The following is an 18012-nucleotide window of genomic DNA, read 5'->3' as shown; positions in this document are numbered from 1 at the left end:
CCGAGTACTAGACTCTCTGAACCCAGTATGGTGCCATCAGAATCAGCTGTTCTCAACCCAATGGACTTTTGTTTCCGGTACCCACGGTATCTCATATCAAGCATGCTGACGGAGGCAAATCTTGTCTCCTAGAGAACCCAAAGAGGGAAATCTCAGAGCGCAAAACGTTGGTCACCACACGTTTTCAAAAGTATCAAAAATGTCTACCAAGGACGTGCCCCTGTGCCAGGATGCCCTTCGTCTCCTTCTGAATCAGACACCACTTGTAGTCATCAAGATGACACCTGTCGAGTGTGTCTACCCTGGTGTTGAGAGATCCTGCTAGGTGACTGTAGAGAAGATCAAGAAAGAGCCATCCTGTACCACAGATTCAACACCGAGGACATAGAGTTAGGGGCCGGCTCGCGTGGTAGGAGCTGCTGCCGTGTTTCCTCACTTGCTAATGTTCTGCTGTACTGTGCTTTTCACTAGTTGAGTGGCATGCAGCTCGTGCCTGAATTTTATAGTTTTTATCTTTTTGTAATTTTAATTTGTTTTTACTTGAATTTGACCCACCTCTGGTTTTAACTGTATTTCTGCCGCCTGTCCCTCGGTCCACCGCAGCGGCTGTGCTGATTGTGTGGAATGGGTCCGGCCGGTCAGAAGGTACTTCTCTCGATCCTCCTCACTTCCTGTGGCCCACTTTAGGGCGCCATCTTTGTTGGGTGACGCTCTAGTCTCCCGAGTTCTCTGGTGAGCCTCCTTACTGTAAGAACTAATGGCGCCTAAGCGCAGCGGACGCGCACAGCGGACCCGTAGGCAGCGCACCAAAGTCAAGCCCATCTGCGCCTGGACATCGCCAGACATGCTGTCGGCGACTAACGTTGTGCTCTGTCATATTCAAGGGAGGATCTATGGCCCATTAATAAAGCGGTAAACCCGTGTGGGCAGCCGGTAACTGGCCATCTGGAAGGGCCATGTTGCTGCATCCGCTGTGGCTTCAATTCCCATACTAAGTTTGCCTCCACCACTCCCCTTGCTTTCACTTAGGCCTTTCATTCAAATTTTGAGTCTCAACTGCCGTTCACTGGCTAAACACTATTTGGATGTACATGGCTTAGTACAGGATGAAGCTCCTGGTGTCTTTTTCTTAAAGGAAACCTGGCTCTCTGATCATATGGTTGCGGAGCCAGGGCTAGCGCTTCCGCCTGGCTACCGTATTTTGATCTTGAATAGGATATGGAGAGACGGCGGTATCGGTGTCATTTTTAAATCCTGCTATGGTTGCACATTTGTTAAAAAGCTCGTGGCAGGTTGCGAATGCGCACGCTTCGCGATCTCCTTTAGCGCCAACCACGCTATGTCAGGACTGCTGGTCTACCGCCCTCCTAGACCAGCCAAGGAGTTTAAATCCGCACTCATTGAAATCACAAGTGCCCTGGCAATGAGAACAGCTAACTTTACCATCTTTGGTGACCTGAACCTACACTTTGACTGCCATACAGATACAGAAATCAGTAGTTTTCTCGCAGACCTGGCCGCCTGTCAACTAACTCAATTAGTTGCAGGTCCTACTCATGCGGCAGGTCACTTGCTGGTCCAACCTCCCTTCCCTTACTTTCAATACACCTAGCCCGGTTTGTTGGTCTGACCACTTTCTCATTTCTGTGTCCTTTCCGACCTCTGAACCCCTGCATAGAGCTGCTCAGAAGTCTTGTCGTAAGCGCTCATGGCAAAAACTGAACCTTGAGCAATTTCATGCCCTGTTGGCCCTAGAAACTCCTAAGCTACCTAGTGATCCAGACGTGGCATATAATATACTTTGCGACTGGATTACTCGAACATTGGACTCTCTCATTCCCGTCATATGGTCAAAATGCCGTAACTCTAACTTCAACCCCTGGTTCTCTGATAGACTGGCCACCATGCGTAAAGCCTCTAAAAAACTGGAGCGGGATTGGAGGAGGGACTACGACCTGGCGGCTAAGAGACGCTATCAGGCCGCTATTAAGAGCTACCATCGGGCTATGGGCTGCCTACATTGCTAATGATATTAAGTCTAGCAGCAATCCAGCCAAGTGTGTTTTCAAAATACTTCATGATCTTAAACTACGGAAAAACCCTACGTCGTCTGTGATCACGTCTAAGCAGCACTGTGAGGACTTGGCTACCTTTTTTGTCACGAAAGTGGAAACTATATATAAATCCTTCCCTCGGGTCTCTCTCTGTCCTAGCCCTACTCTTACACCCCCTACTACCCATATTCTCACGACCTTTCCCTCGGTTTCACAGGATGAGCTTCGTCTGCTATGCTGCAAAGTTAAATCTGGCTATCCTGCAGACCCCCTTAAGCCAGACCAGTTCATGAACTCGCTGCCTGCACTCTTGGCACCTCTGTGCCAGGTGATTAATACCTCTCTCCCCACTGCTGTGGTTCCTAGGCTGTGGAAGCAGGCAATGGTGGTCCCCCTACTTTCACTGGACCCAGACAAATTGGAAAACTTCCGTCTGATTTCTTTCTTACCTTGGGCGGCTGAGATCGCAGCGGCACTCATTAATTCCATTCTAATGGCGTTCTTGGATAATCACGATGTCCTGGATTTCTTCCAGAATGGTTTCCGCCCAGGTCACAGCACGGAGACCGCCCTACTTGCTGTGACCGAACATCTGCGGTCCGTTCTTGATGCTGGCAACACCGCGGCACTGATACTATTAGATCTTAGTGCCGCGTTTGATACGGTCTCCCACCAGATTTTACTACATCGTCTGGAGGAGGCCGGTGTCGTTGGTTCAGCTCTAGAGTGGTTAAGCTCGTTCCTCTCTGAGAGAACATTCCAGGTTACTGCCCCGCCTTTTCTTTCTCGTGTCCAGTCTATGGGTCAGGGTGTACCACAGGGCTCTGCTTTGAGTCCTGTACTATTCAATCTGTATGTACAACCATTGGCTGTGGTGGCCAGGGACTGGGGTCTCTCCATTGTCTCTTAAGCGGATGACACGCAGGTGGATCACTCAGACGACTCTCCTCGGGACGCTCCCAAATTTGGGAGTGGTCTGGTGACAGTCACGAAATGGATGACCACCAACTGTCTCCAGCTCAATGCCAATAAATCTGAGGTGCTGCTAGTGGGGATTCAAAACCCTGCCTGGGTACTTTGACCCATCCACCCGACAAATGATTGTCCAAGCGGCTATCCTGTCTAGATTGGACTATGCCAGTTCACTCTACCTGGGGGTAAATAAGGCAGAGGTCATGCGTCTGCAAAGGGCCCAAAATGCGGCAGCCAGAGCCCTGCTTGGGCTCCCTACGAGCTGCCCGACAACCGGTGCCATTCGACGATTACATTGGCTGCCTATGGCCAAGCACATCGAATTCAAGGCCCTTTGCCTGGCCTTTAAAATTCTGAAGCTCTCTTCCCCGGGTATTTTGCCCAATCTGTTAGTGCCTTATACACCCTTGCGTCATCTGCGCTCCTTGGGGCAATGCCTGGTTAACGTCCCTTGGGTGAAATGTACACGTGCTGGTGGACGGTTGTTTTGTAACCTAGCGGCCAAACTCTGGAATTCCCTCCCCGCCCAGCTCCGCTGTCTGGACAACTATCTGATGTTCGGAAGGATATCAAAACCTATCTCTTCCCCCCGGCTTAGGCATTAGCTTCTATGTCTTGCTGCTGTCAGCGCCGGGGTGCCTCTTTGCTGAGGCAGATGTTGCACTATACAAGTCGGGTTAACATAACATAACGTAGCATAACCTACAGATGGAGGGCCCGCTTTGTTGAAGTAGCACGTGGAGGACATGTCTGTATTAACCTGCCATTGATTGAAGGCCGAAAGGCTTTGGAAGACTGTCAAGAGCCTATCGCTCCAATAGATTTATGTATTGGTGGTGTTCCACCAGAGACCTCTGATCTCACCCCTCAGTCCTGGAGACATGCCAAACTGAGAGAAGTAGCATCATCCCCAGACCGCCTCCCAGACTCCCTCCACCCAGTTCCCAGACTCCCTCCCCTCCACCCAGTTCCCAGACTCCCTCCACCCAGTTCCCAGACTCCCTCCCCTCCACCCAGTTCCCAGACTCCCTCCCCTCCACCCAGTTCCCAGACTCCCTCCCCTCCACCCAGTTCCCAGACTTCCTCCCCTCCACCCAGTTCCCAGACTTCCTCCCCTCCACCCAGTTCCCAGACTCCCTCCCCTCCACCCAGTTCCCAGACTCCCTCCCCTCCACCCAGTTCCCAGACTCCCTCCCCTCCACCCAGTTCCCAGACTCCCTCCACCCAGTTCCCAGACTCCCTCCACCCAGCTCCCAGACTCCCTCCACCCAGTTCCCAGACTCCCTCCACCCAGTTCCCAGACTCCCTCCACCCAGTTCCCAGACTCCCTCCACCCAGCTCCCAGACTCCCTCCACCCAGTTCCCAGACTCCCTCCACTCAGTCCCTCTGGCATTTATTCCCCCTACCTGACATCCACGAGCTCAACGTAATTTCTTTCCAAATTGATTTCAAAACATCTTTTTCAAAACTTCCCTTTAACCAAACCAAGAATACCCCCAACACTGTCTGAATATCAGATAAAACTTTATTTCAGCGGGGAGACGCTGCCATAACATAACATGTGTATTTGTAAAGCGCACATTCACCTGTACGCATCTTGGCGCTGAACAACGGATGTTTGTTACCCAACTCAATGGTACTCATTTTATCAAACTCAGATGGTTGAAAGGCTGAGTGGACCTGCTGGGATTTGAACCTGTGACCATGAGGGCGAACACAGGCCCCTACAGTGGATGCGTTAGTCCACTGAGCCACCAGACCCAGCTTAAAAGCATATAACAAACATAAAATGCATTATTGAAAACCAACACATCTGTATAATGTCAGTCGCGCCTGATGCATGTCACTATGTGCCATTCCCTTGTCCAGTGAAGTCTGTGGTGTGAATGTGTACAACACACGTCTGTTCTAGCCATTCGTCCACCTGCACAATGATGCCCAGGGCATCCACCTCAATCTAGTTTATTTTTGATTCTTTGTTGACCACCAAAACTGGTTTTTGGCCCCTGATTGTTCTGCTTCTTGTATGTTGTTTCTGATAGAAATTCTAACTGTTTTGACCACATAAATGAATGCACAGCCATAGAATTAATGGCTCGGTTCTGAGCACTGGGGGTCGCAAGGCATAGAACATCGCGTGTATTCCCTTTTATCCAAGTGAGGCAAGTCCGTGTTTATTAATAGTTGTCGCTAATGTGACATTTTGATACTTACCGTGTGTGGTGGTCTCTCCTGGACTCTGAAGTAAGTCTTTGTAGGTGACAACAGTGAACATGTTGTTCTGTCCATAACTTCTCAGTCAGGGAGGAGCTCCGAAGATGCGGGTTGAAGGTGCCCTGGAGAGCTCCAGTGATACCCTGGGGAGTTGTGTGGAAGAAACGGGGCCATAACATATCACCCAGTCCCACCTTGGAAGGGTAAATGCCCCTGTTTGGGGTGAGGTTATTTCAATGTCTGCAGTGATGCAATACTATGCTTAACTGTGCACTACAGGTGATGCCAGCCAACAAGTGTGACGTGTCTCAGTGTGTAACAAAACTTGTGGCTTCTTTTCAGAAAATTTGCACCAAGGTGCTCAGTGTGCAGGGAGGCCATCATGCCGGCCGCCGGCCAGGAGGAGACCGTTCGCATTGTCGCCTTGGACCGCGACTTCCACGTTGATTGTTACCGCTGTGAGGTAAGTGTGCCCCTCGTGACCCAATATGAGACTGTTACTACCACATACTTAAGTATTGTGTGTGATGCTGCTCACTTGTTTAGCACATCACTTGCTTAGAAAATTCTTTTCAAATCTCTGGACTGTCTTCCTTGGAATGTATTTACTAATTAAAGAACTTCCTTTCGATGTTTTAGTGTAATTGAATTTTACCACTTTTGGGGACAGAGTTATGTTTGGTGATATGCTAATGTGGTACTGTGCACTGTATCACACACTTGGAAAGGTTGCAAGCCCAGTATTGCCTTCCAGCAGTCAGAGGTGCTTTGATTAACGGTGTCTGAATAGCTGTACTAGGACCTACGCAATCGCTGTTGGCCACAAAGACATTTGAAAAGTACTAACTGTGATTTGCATCATTAGACCTGCTGCTTCTGAGGAACTGGCACTCGCCTGTTATGCGTAGGAGGCCAGTATTGAACTCAACACTCCTTTTTTACCTCTTTACAGCTTATTTGGTCCATGTTTGCTTTGCAGGGTGACAAAATCTCCCAAGACTGGAATAAAAACACAAACTCTTCTTGGCAATGCACAGTAGTATTTACTAACTGTCGCGAGAGGGAGAAAAACACAACGGACTGCACCTCCCCCCTGCTCAAGCGACCTATGGGGTTTTTGTCAAATCCCTGTTTGCAGACAGACCTTTTTATACAAATCAATACAATACTTTATTACACATAGTAAATAATAGTTCAGTTACAAGTTACAGATTTAAAATGGAAAAACACTCAAACATGTGACCTCATAACCCTGAATTCCTGAACTAAACCTATACACATTCTTCATTAAACTTCTGATCATGCTTAATGACAGAGCACTCCTCGGCCTAGGACTGCGTGTGTGTTTCATGGTAGATGCAATTTATGTGGAGTGTGTGCTGGCAGCATTTTGTGACTGAGACCTTTGTGTGCTCCGAACTTAGTTTCTTCCCCTGCACCCGTTGTTTAATCAACCACCGGTGTGCTCTGGGCTTCGATTGAGCCCATTGTCTCATCGGGACACAGTGCGAGTGCCTCCCTTGCACCCATCGTTTGATCAACCACCGGTGTGCTCTGGGCTCATTCGATTATGAGCCCATTGCCTCATCGGGACACAGTGCGAGTGCCTCCCCTGCACCCATCGTTTGATCACCCACCGGTGTGCCCTGGGCTCATTCGATTATGAGCCCATTGCCTCATCGGGACACAGTGCGAGTGCCTCCCCTGCACCCATCGTTTGATCACCCACCGGTGTGCTCTGGGCTCATTCAATTATGAGCCCATTGCCTCATCGGGACACAGTGCGAGTGCCTCCCCTGCACCCATCGTTTGATCACCCACCGGTGTGCTCTGGGCTCATTCGATTATGAGCCCATTGCCTCATCGGGACACAGTGCAAGTGCCTCCCCTGCACCCATCGTTTGATCACCCACCTGTGTGCTCTGGGCTCATTCGCTTATGACCCCATTGCCTCATCGGGACACAGTGCGAGTGCCTCCCCTGCACCCATTGTTTGATCACCCACCGGTGTGCTCTGGGCTCATTCGATTATGAGCCCATTGCCTCATCGGTACACAGTGCAAGTGTCTCCCCTGCACCCATCGTTTGATCACCCACCTGTGTGCTCTGGGCTCATTCGCTTATGAGCCCATTGCCTCATCGGGACACAGTGCGAGTGCCTCCCCTGCCCCCATCGTTTGATCAAGCGCCTATGTGCTGAGATCTTAAATACTTTCAAGTCTGTTAGACACGAGTTGGCCTTTAACTTAAAACCCTTTCTAGTTTCCTCTTCCACTACATTCTTGAGTGAACTTTCCAAGAAGCCTGCGAAGTGGGATGGTTCACTAAAGAGATGCATCGGTAGAGAAGTCTGTTGGACCAGGTGGCTCAGCGCCGTCCACAAGGCCTTCAGGTGTTGGCTCTGATGAGATGTCCTTTGATGCTCAAGGCCTGCTTGACCCTCCTCATGCAGAGGAGTCGCTGGCCAGTGCACTGCTTGCTGCGTTGGCAAACGCCTTTTTTGCAGCCAAACATCATTTATTATAATCATTGCTCGCACTAACTAACTTTTTTCTCGGGGACCTGTGGCAACAGTCCCTTACTAACGGACCAGGCTACATGGGATGAAGTTCTACCAGAGCGGTCCGCTTCCCTCTGTGGAACTTCCTTCATGAGCACGAAGGGTACAGGAGATCCAGGGACTTGAACCTGTTCCCTGTGGAGGAAAATTAGAGCTGGCAATTTGGTTCTGAACATTTCTTGTGGCCCTAGAAAGAGTTGTGGGGAGCCCTCTACAGCAGGGAGATGTGTTCTAAAGTCTGAAGATAATGTCTTGAAGAAAGGTAGTACTGCTACCACAGCTTGTGGTAAAAGTTTAGACCGTGTCAGAATACACCGTCTGGAGACTGTGGAAACCTGCCAACTCTCCATAGAAAAGCCAGATTTTGCTTGGGTCAAGTTTGATGTTTTACCCACTTAGAATTTGTATGGAGTTTGAAGTGACCACAGAATAGCCCTTTCTGGCTACAGCCTTCAGGTCTTCCTGGCCCAACTCATGTTTCCTCCAGAAAAGTTTCCAATTCTAAAGGTAAAAACTAAGTGCGGGACCAACCACCAACTTGTGTTCAGCCCCATTCATTGTGGTTTGGCCACATAGGATGTTAGGTCTTGGTCAACTTCTCGGAGAACCCTGAGTTTTTAAACACATTTATTTTTGCATTTCCTCTAGAATAACATTGAAACCATTGTTTTTCAATGCTTGCCCAAGCTAGTTTTAATTTTTGTTTTAACTTTTGATCGATGCATCAGATGTTGTTTTTTTACATTTTTTGTTACTGAGGAATGTCTTGTTAGTTAACCTGGTGTGGTTCTTTCCAGATCTTATACCACATGCATTTCTCAGAGGAAAGTCTTGCAGGTTGTGCTACATTACCAAGGTGTACCACGGATTCCTCACAGAAACCGGTTTACCTTTGTGGGGTGGATTGTTAGGGTCTTGTGATAGCTCATATGACTCAAACCGGTGCCTTTGGGTTCCCTGGCACTCACCTAGAAGACAACACTCAATTTGGTGTATGTAAATAAGTGATGCGGTGCACAAGCAAGGAGGGATGCCCCCCCCTACACCCACAACAGAGCCAGGGTTCTAAATGCAATGATACAGCCTTATGGCTTTAAACGTCGCACTTGGTCTTGACCATTAAGAAAGTTTTGTTTAAAAAATAACTTTGTTCCAGTTTAGCCAACACGTGTTTCATCGCAATGACGACTTCATCAGGGCGAGATATCTGTGCAGACAGCGTAATATGATAATTAATCAGTCCTTCTGACGCATCAGCTGCCAACCTAAAACTTCACATAGATCCTGGTGTGAAGTCCCAATTACAGTACTACTCCACACCGTAAAACCAGCTCCTGTTTAATCCCAGCGTAAATGTTCAACTGTAACCTTTAATCAGAGCCAACATTCTGGATACGGGGTGTTGTCGGCTCACTGCAATCACGAAACGTCATCCACTCCAAACCCCTGATAAGGGTCCAAGTCAATATGGCAAAAGTCTCCTGTCTCCCATAGCGAGTAGACGCCGGACGGTTCATTGTCTCAATAGTGCATGAGTCGCCTACATAAGGTTGATCAAAGCGGTGGTTTCTGTTGGTGGGAGGAGGGCTTCACTGCCACCATTGCCCGGGATTGTTCATCTCCACATTCAGAATCCACCTTCTAGGGGGAAATGGAAGGAGAATTCAGACACTTCTCAGTCAGAGATCAGATGAAAGCTGCTGGAAACATCGCAGAGAATCCATCCTCCTTGTTGCTTCTGTTATACCATCTCAAGCCATGGAAGTGACTACCATGGAAAACCATAGGACTCGCTAGCTGACTTCAGGCAACGCAGCTTGGCCACCTTGGGAGATCCTGAGACCTGCTGACTGTGCGCAGTCTAGCCTCCCTGTTGCTTGAATTACATCGTCTTTTTCCAGCATCTCTGGCCATGCAATCAACATCCGTAGAAGGCTCGTTGACTGCAGACAATCCAGCGTCCCCTTGCTTGAATCCTACAATATACTTGCTGCACGTTGACTGCAGGAATCCCAGCAAGGCTACCTTGGAAGCTCCCCTGAGACCCGCTGCCCATTGCTTCGATCGTACCATCTTTGTTCAGCTCCTCAGGCCATGAAAGTGACCACCTAGGAAGTCCCAGATCGCTGCAGTCTATTGATTGCAGGCAGCCAGCGTCTCCCTTGTTGGAACCATCTTTGTCCAGCATCTCTGGCCTTATCAGTGACCCCCTCAAAGACCCCTAGACCCATGGCCCATTGACTGATGTCAGATTGATGAGGGAGTGAGAGAGTAGCCCAAAGGTTTTTCGGCACTATAAATGCAAAGTTGCATTAAAAAAAAGTGAATTAAACCAATATGACTTGAAAACTTTACTCAGGCTTCCATGACATGCCATCTGCAGGACACCCAAAGGAGGTCTGGTCCATAGCAGGGTCAAGAACAGGGAAAGCCAAACCACGCTGCCTTCTGGGCCCCCAAAAGCTGCACCTGGCTGGAACTTTGCTAAGTAGCATGCCCCCATTCTTCAGCTTTCTTGTTGATCTACCTGGAGAACTTCAGACTATTTTATAACATTTCCAAATCTTGGAAACTGTGAACTGAAAGCTATATGCTATTCCTTACCATGCTCCTTGCTCACTGCTGGTTTTCTGTAGCCATGCCCTTGCCCACAGAGCATCTCCTGTGCTTCTCGGATAATACCTACTAATGCCCAGTTACAACTGCTGTCCAATTGAAATACCTGGTAGCCCCCATTATGCAAATGCTGAAGTCCTCAGCGTTTCAGGTGTTTCCTCATTGAATTTCATGAGACAACAGTTCATCCCTGGATTCCTCCAAGATGTTTCCCTCGTCTGAACTTTATCTTTAAACCAACTCTTGATGTGCACAAGACTACCATGGCCTGGGCCCAAAGGCAAGCATAGGGACTGGACTGGACTGGACAGGCGGAGTGAAGATTACAGAAAGGGCAGTTTCCTGTCAGCTGGTCTGTTACACCTTCCTGTGTCTGTCCAGCAACAAGGAAGCTGCTCACTGTTTATGGTTATTTGTCCCTTAAATTTCACCTTTATTGTAAGTTTCCTTTGCAGTTTTGCATCATTTTTCCACTTTGCTTGTCTTCCTTCGCATACAAAGGGACGTCTGTGTCGGACGCAGTAAAAGCCCAAACCCTGGGACGGAGGGTGCGAGTGAAGACGCTGGTTGTGTTTCTGCGTGGAATGTGGCCTGGGACAGGATTGGTTGGGTTAGGGTTGTAGAGATTGTCACCAATACTGTGAAGACCGAGATAACGCCTTTGGGTTTGGGTTATTTGCTGAGCTTGCATCGGTAAGTTACTCAAGTCTGCTGGAAGTGTGTAAACATGTCTTGTTGGTGACAGAGGTATGGATGGAGGCACTTGCTCCACCACAGAAGCTGTTGATTCATGAGATGCTCTGCTGAAATAACAAGGCAGAAGAATTCTGAGCACCCTCTTCAGTGAGCCCGAGGGTGCAACATCAGAGCGTACTCTTTCCACTTAGTAGTAGAAATCCCTTAATGGTTCATATATCTGAACATAATTCACGAAGGAAGGAATGCATTCTAGATTCCCTGATTGAATTCCTCCTCACCTGCGGTGGTGGTGGGCCTATTCATGCAAAAGAAAAACACTAGCACTCTTTCCATGCCTGGCAATTAATAAAAATCATATTTGAAGAAGGGGACCTTGCTGATGCCGCCAGGAACCATCAAGCAAGAACCTCGTCAGTTGTAGTCTGGCGCTTCAATCCATCCTGTGACTCTTCAGCTTTTCATAGCGCTGTTTACTTTCAACGGCCTCAGTAAACCATCTAACAGCAGCACATCTTGTCCATCTGCCCTCATGTAAATACACATCTCTGCTGCTATCACTCAATCGTTTGGGGTAAGTACCAGTGTGGTAACTCAGTCATTCGCCAAACTATCATTGTAGGGTGATGGGAGAATCGTATCTATATACGGGCGTATATTAGAATTATAATACTCTAGTAAATAAAAACATCACTAAAATAACACAATTTAAATATTGGTTATTGCATTACAACAATAATTGATTAGAAAAGTATTCAAATATAAATCTTGGCTAGCAATTAAATAAAAAATGTGATTATTAAGGGGACATTAACATGAAAAGTTCATCCTAAGGGATTTATAATTCTGCTTCATCTTTAGGGGTTTGAAGCTGTTTAATTAAAACAACCAGTGGCGGATGGTTCCAGTTAACTACAGTGAACTTTGTCTTTTAACATAAAAGCACAAAATTGAATTTTATGCTGGTTGTTTTTTGCAGAAAGCGGATCTGTTTCATCTCCCTAATCCCCTTCCCCTTATGGTCTTAAGAAGTATTAACACTGGCCAATGATACTTCAGATTTAAATGGAACCAAAATACCTGAAAATACATCTCTCATTTGGTACTGAACTTCATCACATAAGCTCAGCCGGTTCCTATGATCCTCCCGAAACTTGGTAGAACAGAAGCGTGCTAGAACAGAAGGGCGTCCACCCTGTACTCAGTCTTGTTCCTTGCATTGTATCTCAGTAGGAGCAGTGGAAGGCTGGTGAGCAGGATCGTGCACGTTTACTTAAAATGCGATTACTGTGAGCAACAATACATTATCTGAGATAAAAGACTCCGCTTCTGACCAGTCTTGGCTCAATGGTAGAGCGTGTCTTTGACATGGAACACTGAAAATAATGCAAAAGAGCCAGTGTCCTCATGAAGAGCTCTTTTCACCAGCCTCTTGCTCAGAGTAGCCTAAAGAAATTGCAGAAAACCATCTCATTTTTTAAGTCGTAGTATTTCATTTTCGACCTCCATTGGATACGCTTGAATTCCATCACTAAGTGAGTTATCTGTAAATGGTCCAGTTATAGCTGTGAATGTTTTTGACCTATGGACTTTGGCTTTGCCACTGTTTTCACGCTCTGTTGTCTTAGCTGATGCTGCTGGAAGGTCTTTGGGAACCTAGGGGCCTGCACCCTTGAGGATCAGTCGGACTTTAGCCTCGGTAAGGTGCTTAAGTTGGGTGTTTCGTAAGAGTCAATAGACAGGGACAGAAAAATGTCTTATTCTGGTGCTTCAGGACTCCTTCAGTCATTTGAGGCCCAAAAGGTGTTCCAGATCTTGCCTCCAGTAGGACAACTTTTGGCATTCAGAGGAAATTCTGCTGTTGTATACCAGACTTCTTCGGCACAGAGGTGCCCAAGGAGGATCCTTACACAGTTCTGGAAGTTAATTCAATTAGGGGACTATTATTACCATGAGCAACCATTCCTTGCCCCTTCTAAGCCATCCAGTCTGCTTGACTCCCCTTTCTGAACTACCTTTTAGAATGGTCGGCCTTCGTACTTTCCATAATTTTGCTGATTTCCTTTTTTTATTCTTTTTTTTTTAGGACTGCAGAGTCCTCCTGTCTGAAGGTGACAACCAGGGCTGCTACCCCCTCGATGGACACATCCTTTGCAAGACCTGCAACTCGACCCGAATCAGGGATTTGACCGCCAAGGCCAGCACTGACCTCTGAGCCCACTTCGAAGTCTGCATGCTAAAAAGAAAGCACATCTTTGTGTATTGGTCACTTCTCCCCTATTCTGGGCCTTCATTCGTACTGAACGACAAAGAGGACTGAGTTAGAAAATGACGCAGAATTATTAATAGACCACTTGAAGCACATTGAGGATAGGTTCACCTTCTCACACTAGACAGAACACAAAAGACTCTATGATGGGTCTTCACACGCGTAAATGCCTTTCCCTGTCTAAGCACAGTTAACTTTTTCTGATCGTATTCATATGAATTATACGGGAACTTGAATGTCCTCACCGGTTTGGCCTTCCTTTATAGTGTCACAACCTTCTGTTTTTGCACATCGGCATGAAATGCTAGTTAGCCTGTCAAGACATTAAAAGTTCACTGGTGCTTTGTAACCCTGTCAGTTGGCCTTCAGACATAAATGTGCATTTTTTTTATAACATGTTGGTAACACTCCAGGGACAAAACTTACAACACAGGTAGTTTCAGAAATTTGTGTGGCTTAAGATTGAGTATATTATTGTCCTGAATTGGGTAATTTTGCTTTGATAGCCATCAATAACTTGTTGGTGTTGTCGTAGATGCATGATTCTCGTCCCCTCTCTTTCCTAAGAGCGTTGTTGAAGTGCTGGTTGTGGGAGTCGAAGGAGTTTTCTTTTGTTGTGCCAAAGGGTAGGTGAGATGGCTGGAGCGTTGGCCATTGTGGCCAGTACAAGTGTTGAGCACGAGGATCTTCCTGGACCCCGCACACATTGAACTTGTACTTTGTCGACCTCCGGTCATCATTGTTCTTGCTCGGACAGTAGCGACCCATCGTTTTCCTGTTACCCAGTGTGCATTTCTGCATGCTGCTATGGACCTACCTGAGCAGGGATCCTTGGTGGAGTGATCTGGGAATCCACTCACTGATCTAGCCTAACAATCGGACACTAACTTGTGAGTGTGGTTGAGTTTGTATGCGTGTGTTACGTGTGTGTGATAATTGAAAATATCAACGAGCCGATGGGTTTTAATGTTTGATGCTTCCATGCGTTAGTTTAGCAGCGATGGCCGGTAAGCTTTCCACTGAGAGAAAACGCTTCTTGAAAGCTCGTGGATCAAGTTCACAAACATTCATCAACAATAGGAAACACAAACCCTAAATTCTTTATTTATACAGGAAGCCATGTTCTTCTATGCAGTATTAGTGTATAAATGATAGTGGGTGGTAAAAGGCCACTGCCAGCATCATTTGCTTTACTTTGCCAGTAATAAGCTGAATGTCTTCAGGTTTCTTCCCCAATCCAGAGCAGTCATGAGGTCCCAATAATATGGCAGGGTGATCCTACCTCTGAGAGGCTGGTGTGTTCAGATGTGGTCCTCGGCTTCCCACCATCGCACAGCCCCTTCACGTCCCATCGCCACACCTCTGAACTGCTCTTCTCCAGTGTCATCTGATTCATTTGACTCTTAAAGCGCCGAGAACCCTGGTTGTGTCATTGAACATGACACGTGCATGAAATGGCCCCCATCTTTCCTGTAGGTATTCTTCATCGTTTATCACCTTCACATGGATACATGGATATTTCTGAACTTATTTTAAAGCATACCTCTGGTACAAAAGTGTGAATTGATTGGCGTATGCAAAGCAGATGTAAGTACACAAACACAGGCTGATCCAGAAAATGGCAGACATGTTGGGGTTTGAGAGGTCGCCTATAAATAATAGAAAGACTCATGTGTTGGTAACACGTAGCTCACAACGCATTAGTCTCTTTTTTTAGCTTTGCCCTTGTCTGTAGCTTCGCTTATTTAAAGCATCCACCGTCCTTGGAATGTGATGGATGTCTGGCGCTGTGCTCCAAGAGACCCATCTCCAAGATGAATTTGCTACTTGATTTTTCTATTTTTTGGGGGGGAAGAACGTGCATATATGTGAAAGCCCCAGAGAGGGTGAATGATCGTCAGGTGGTGGGTTATGAGTGTTTGCCACCTCCGCCGCATGCTGTTGAGTGGCTCTGGAAAGGGTGAAGGGTTTCTACTTGTAGAGGTGCCCAGATTATTGTGTAGCTTTTTGATGATTACCCATTTTATAAATTGTGTTGATACTGTTAGGTTAACCGTGGCACGATTGTACTAGGGTGCATATGCTGCTCTGCAAAGGGGGCGAGGTCCGCATAGTATCTTTTCTGCTCTGCAGAATAGAGTATGTTCTGTAGAGTGCCTACCTACTCATTGGAGGAGGGCATGATCTGTAGTGGTGTTGTTGCTCTGCAGAATGAGGTGTGGTATGTAGAGTGCCTTCCCTTCTCGTGGAGTAGGGCGTGGTCTGTAGAGTATCTTTACTACTTACCAAAGTAGGTTGTAGTCTACAAAGCCTACTAGTTGTTTTCCTGAAACACTATCTTTAGCTACCTCAGTTAATCTTCAGGTTGCACAGATGTTCTCCCCCGCTTTTGCCTTCAAGGCTTTTCCAAAGATATTTAGGGAACATATTCATTCTGGAACCGTGCATCAGAGTTATGTCGGGGAACATCTCCCTCAATTTTCCAAGTTTCAAAAACGGATCATCCATAGCTTCAGCGGCAGGTAGGGTAGGGTGTGGAGCAGACGAGGCTAACCTTGGCTGGTAAACCCCTGTCTTGTAGAGGAAGGATTTCGGGCAAATGCTTTATTTTTGGACTACATGTATTTTGAAGACCTATAAACAGTGACTTCTTCAGTGCGGACTGATCACCCAAAACTCACCTTTCACTGATTGAATATGTGGCCTCTGCCTCTTGTATGCAGTGCCTGAATGTTTACCAGGGTTACTTCTGTATAAGGGCATTTAATCAAAATATGTACGTCTCTCAGCCACTCGCTTAGTCTTCCAATATGGTGCCTTGAGATCAGTCATTCCAGGCGTGAGCTACAAATTCCACCAAGCAGTTAGGGCGAGAAGGTATGTTTTTTTTATATATAAAGTACTTCTCAGAAGCAAAATCCTAGGGGACACACGGGTAAAACTTTAAGCAGTGAAACTAAAAGAAAACACCAGGACTAGAAGATGAGCTTAGATCGGACACAAGCTGTGAGCTTAAAGATCAATAGAGCTCTAATGCCTAAAAATGTACATATTACAGGTGGAATTTAAAGCTTAAGTTGTGACTATATCACACTAAGGGATGACTCCGCTATCAGAATATGACCTAAAAGGGAAACACCAACGCAAAGACCATAGAAGAAGTTAACACTATTGGCTGAACCTAAGATTCAACCCTGAAGTTGAGAATTTGAAGAACACTTGGAGATAGATCTAAAATGAGCCGCTACCAGCGGAAACTAAAACACACACAGACCTGAAGAAGAGCACGGGTGAGCACTACAACTAGAAACCAAAAACGAACACAAATGAGTGCCACAAATAGAATCCAAGAGCGAACACAAATGAACGCTACACATAGAATCCAAGAGCGAACACAAATGAGCACTACAAATCAAATCCAAGAGCAAACACGAATGAGCACTACCACCACGTATGTAGTAATGCGTCTTAGTAGAAGAAGCAAGACCACCATGTACGTAGTAATGTGTCTTACTAGAAGAAGCAAGACCACCATGTACGTAGTAATGTGTCTTACTAGAAGAAGCAAGACCACCATGTACGTAGTAATGCGTCTTCGTAGAAGACGCAAGACCACCATGCATGTAGTAATGAGTATTACTAGAAGACGCACGACTATCACATACATTCTGTGCCCTGCCTAGTTGGGGCTTCTCCATAACGCTGGTCATCCTCTGTGCTGAGAGTCGACACTGTCCACTGGTTTTAACGTCTCCGAATCAGTAAGCGAGATGCTTCATGGCCAGCAGCGTGTCCAAAGCCTTCACTCTGATCCACCTTTGGCTTTTCTTCTCCTTGCACCAATGCGATTAGGCCTCAGTTTATATATATTTATGAAGTAAGAATATCTGCATAAATAGAGACCACGCTCACAGCTCTTACCTGGACTGCTATGGTCTCTTTCACAACTTAAAGGTAGCTGTCCCCTTTGGAGCTACGTCTACAATTCGTTTAGCGCGTGTCCCGAGTGGGCTTTGAGGCAGCGACACAACACCTCAGTATCTTCTTGCATTTAATTTCTCTTATTGTCCAATTGGATCTTAGACTTCTAAAATGCCTCCATTTTGCCACAGTGCAATGAGGGTGAAGATGAACCAGTCCCGAGTACATACCGGAGTTGACCCTGAACTCTGGCTGGCTGGCGACTTCTCCTGGTGACAGTCATCTCAAATTTGTCACTCTTGTCTCCATCTTTAGGGCACCAGACTATTTCCTTTATTGTCAGATAGAAGCCCAGCAAGGGCGCCTGGTTCCTTTGTCAGAGTTTATAGAGGTGTTGATCCATAAATGTGTGAGGTGAAGACACATCAGAGGATGCCAGAAAAAACTTTTTTTAAACTTTATTGCTTGAAATGTTAATAGCAATATCATTTTTGTTCTCCGTTTGTCAGTCTTCTTGAAAAATGTTTACTAACAGTTTGTCATTGGTAATTCCAAATCTGAGAATCTTTTGTTTTGCTTTTGGTCTCGGTTTCATGAAACTCTTTGGAGTTAGCACCTTCTTTCTTCTCTTTCTCTGCCGCGCCTTGTTTTGGGGCTTGGAAGCGGTTTGGTGTGAGTGCTTCTGTCTGGTCACTGTGTATGAAGTTTA

At 46.7% G+C, this 18012-nt stretch overlaps 1 protein-coding gene across 3 annotated transcripts in view; it reads left to right on the top strand.

The window, feature by feature from the left end:
• LOC146788667 (lipoma-preferred partner homolog) overlaps positions 1-14707 on the top strand; it is a 774512-nt gene extending 759805 nt beyond the window's left edge. For all 3 annotated transcript variants that reach the window (XM_085635893.1, XM_085635894.1, XM_085635895.1), the window contains 2 exons: positions 5584-5704; positions 13200-14707. In XM_085635893.1, the coding sequence (XP_085492019.1) occupies positions 5584-5704; positions 13200-13328 (250 nt within the window). In that variant the 3' untranslated portion in view covers positions 13329-14707. The remainder of the gene's footprint in view (positions 1-5583; positions 5705-13199) is intronic.
• The last annotated feature ends 3305 nt before the right edge of the window (positions 14708-18012 follow it).

Source organism: Triturus cristatus, chromosome 11 (assembly GCF_964204655.1).
Source record: "Triturus cristatus chromosome 11, aTriCri1.1, whole genome shotgun sequence".
Taxonomy (NCBI): domain Eukaryota; kingdom Metazoa; phylum Chordata; class Amphibia; order Caudata; family Salamandridae; genus Triturus; species Triturus cristatus.
Note: the sequence above shows the minus strand (reverse complement) of the source record. Positions and strands in the feature narration are given on the sequence as shown.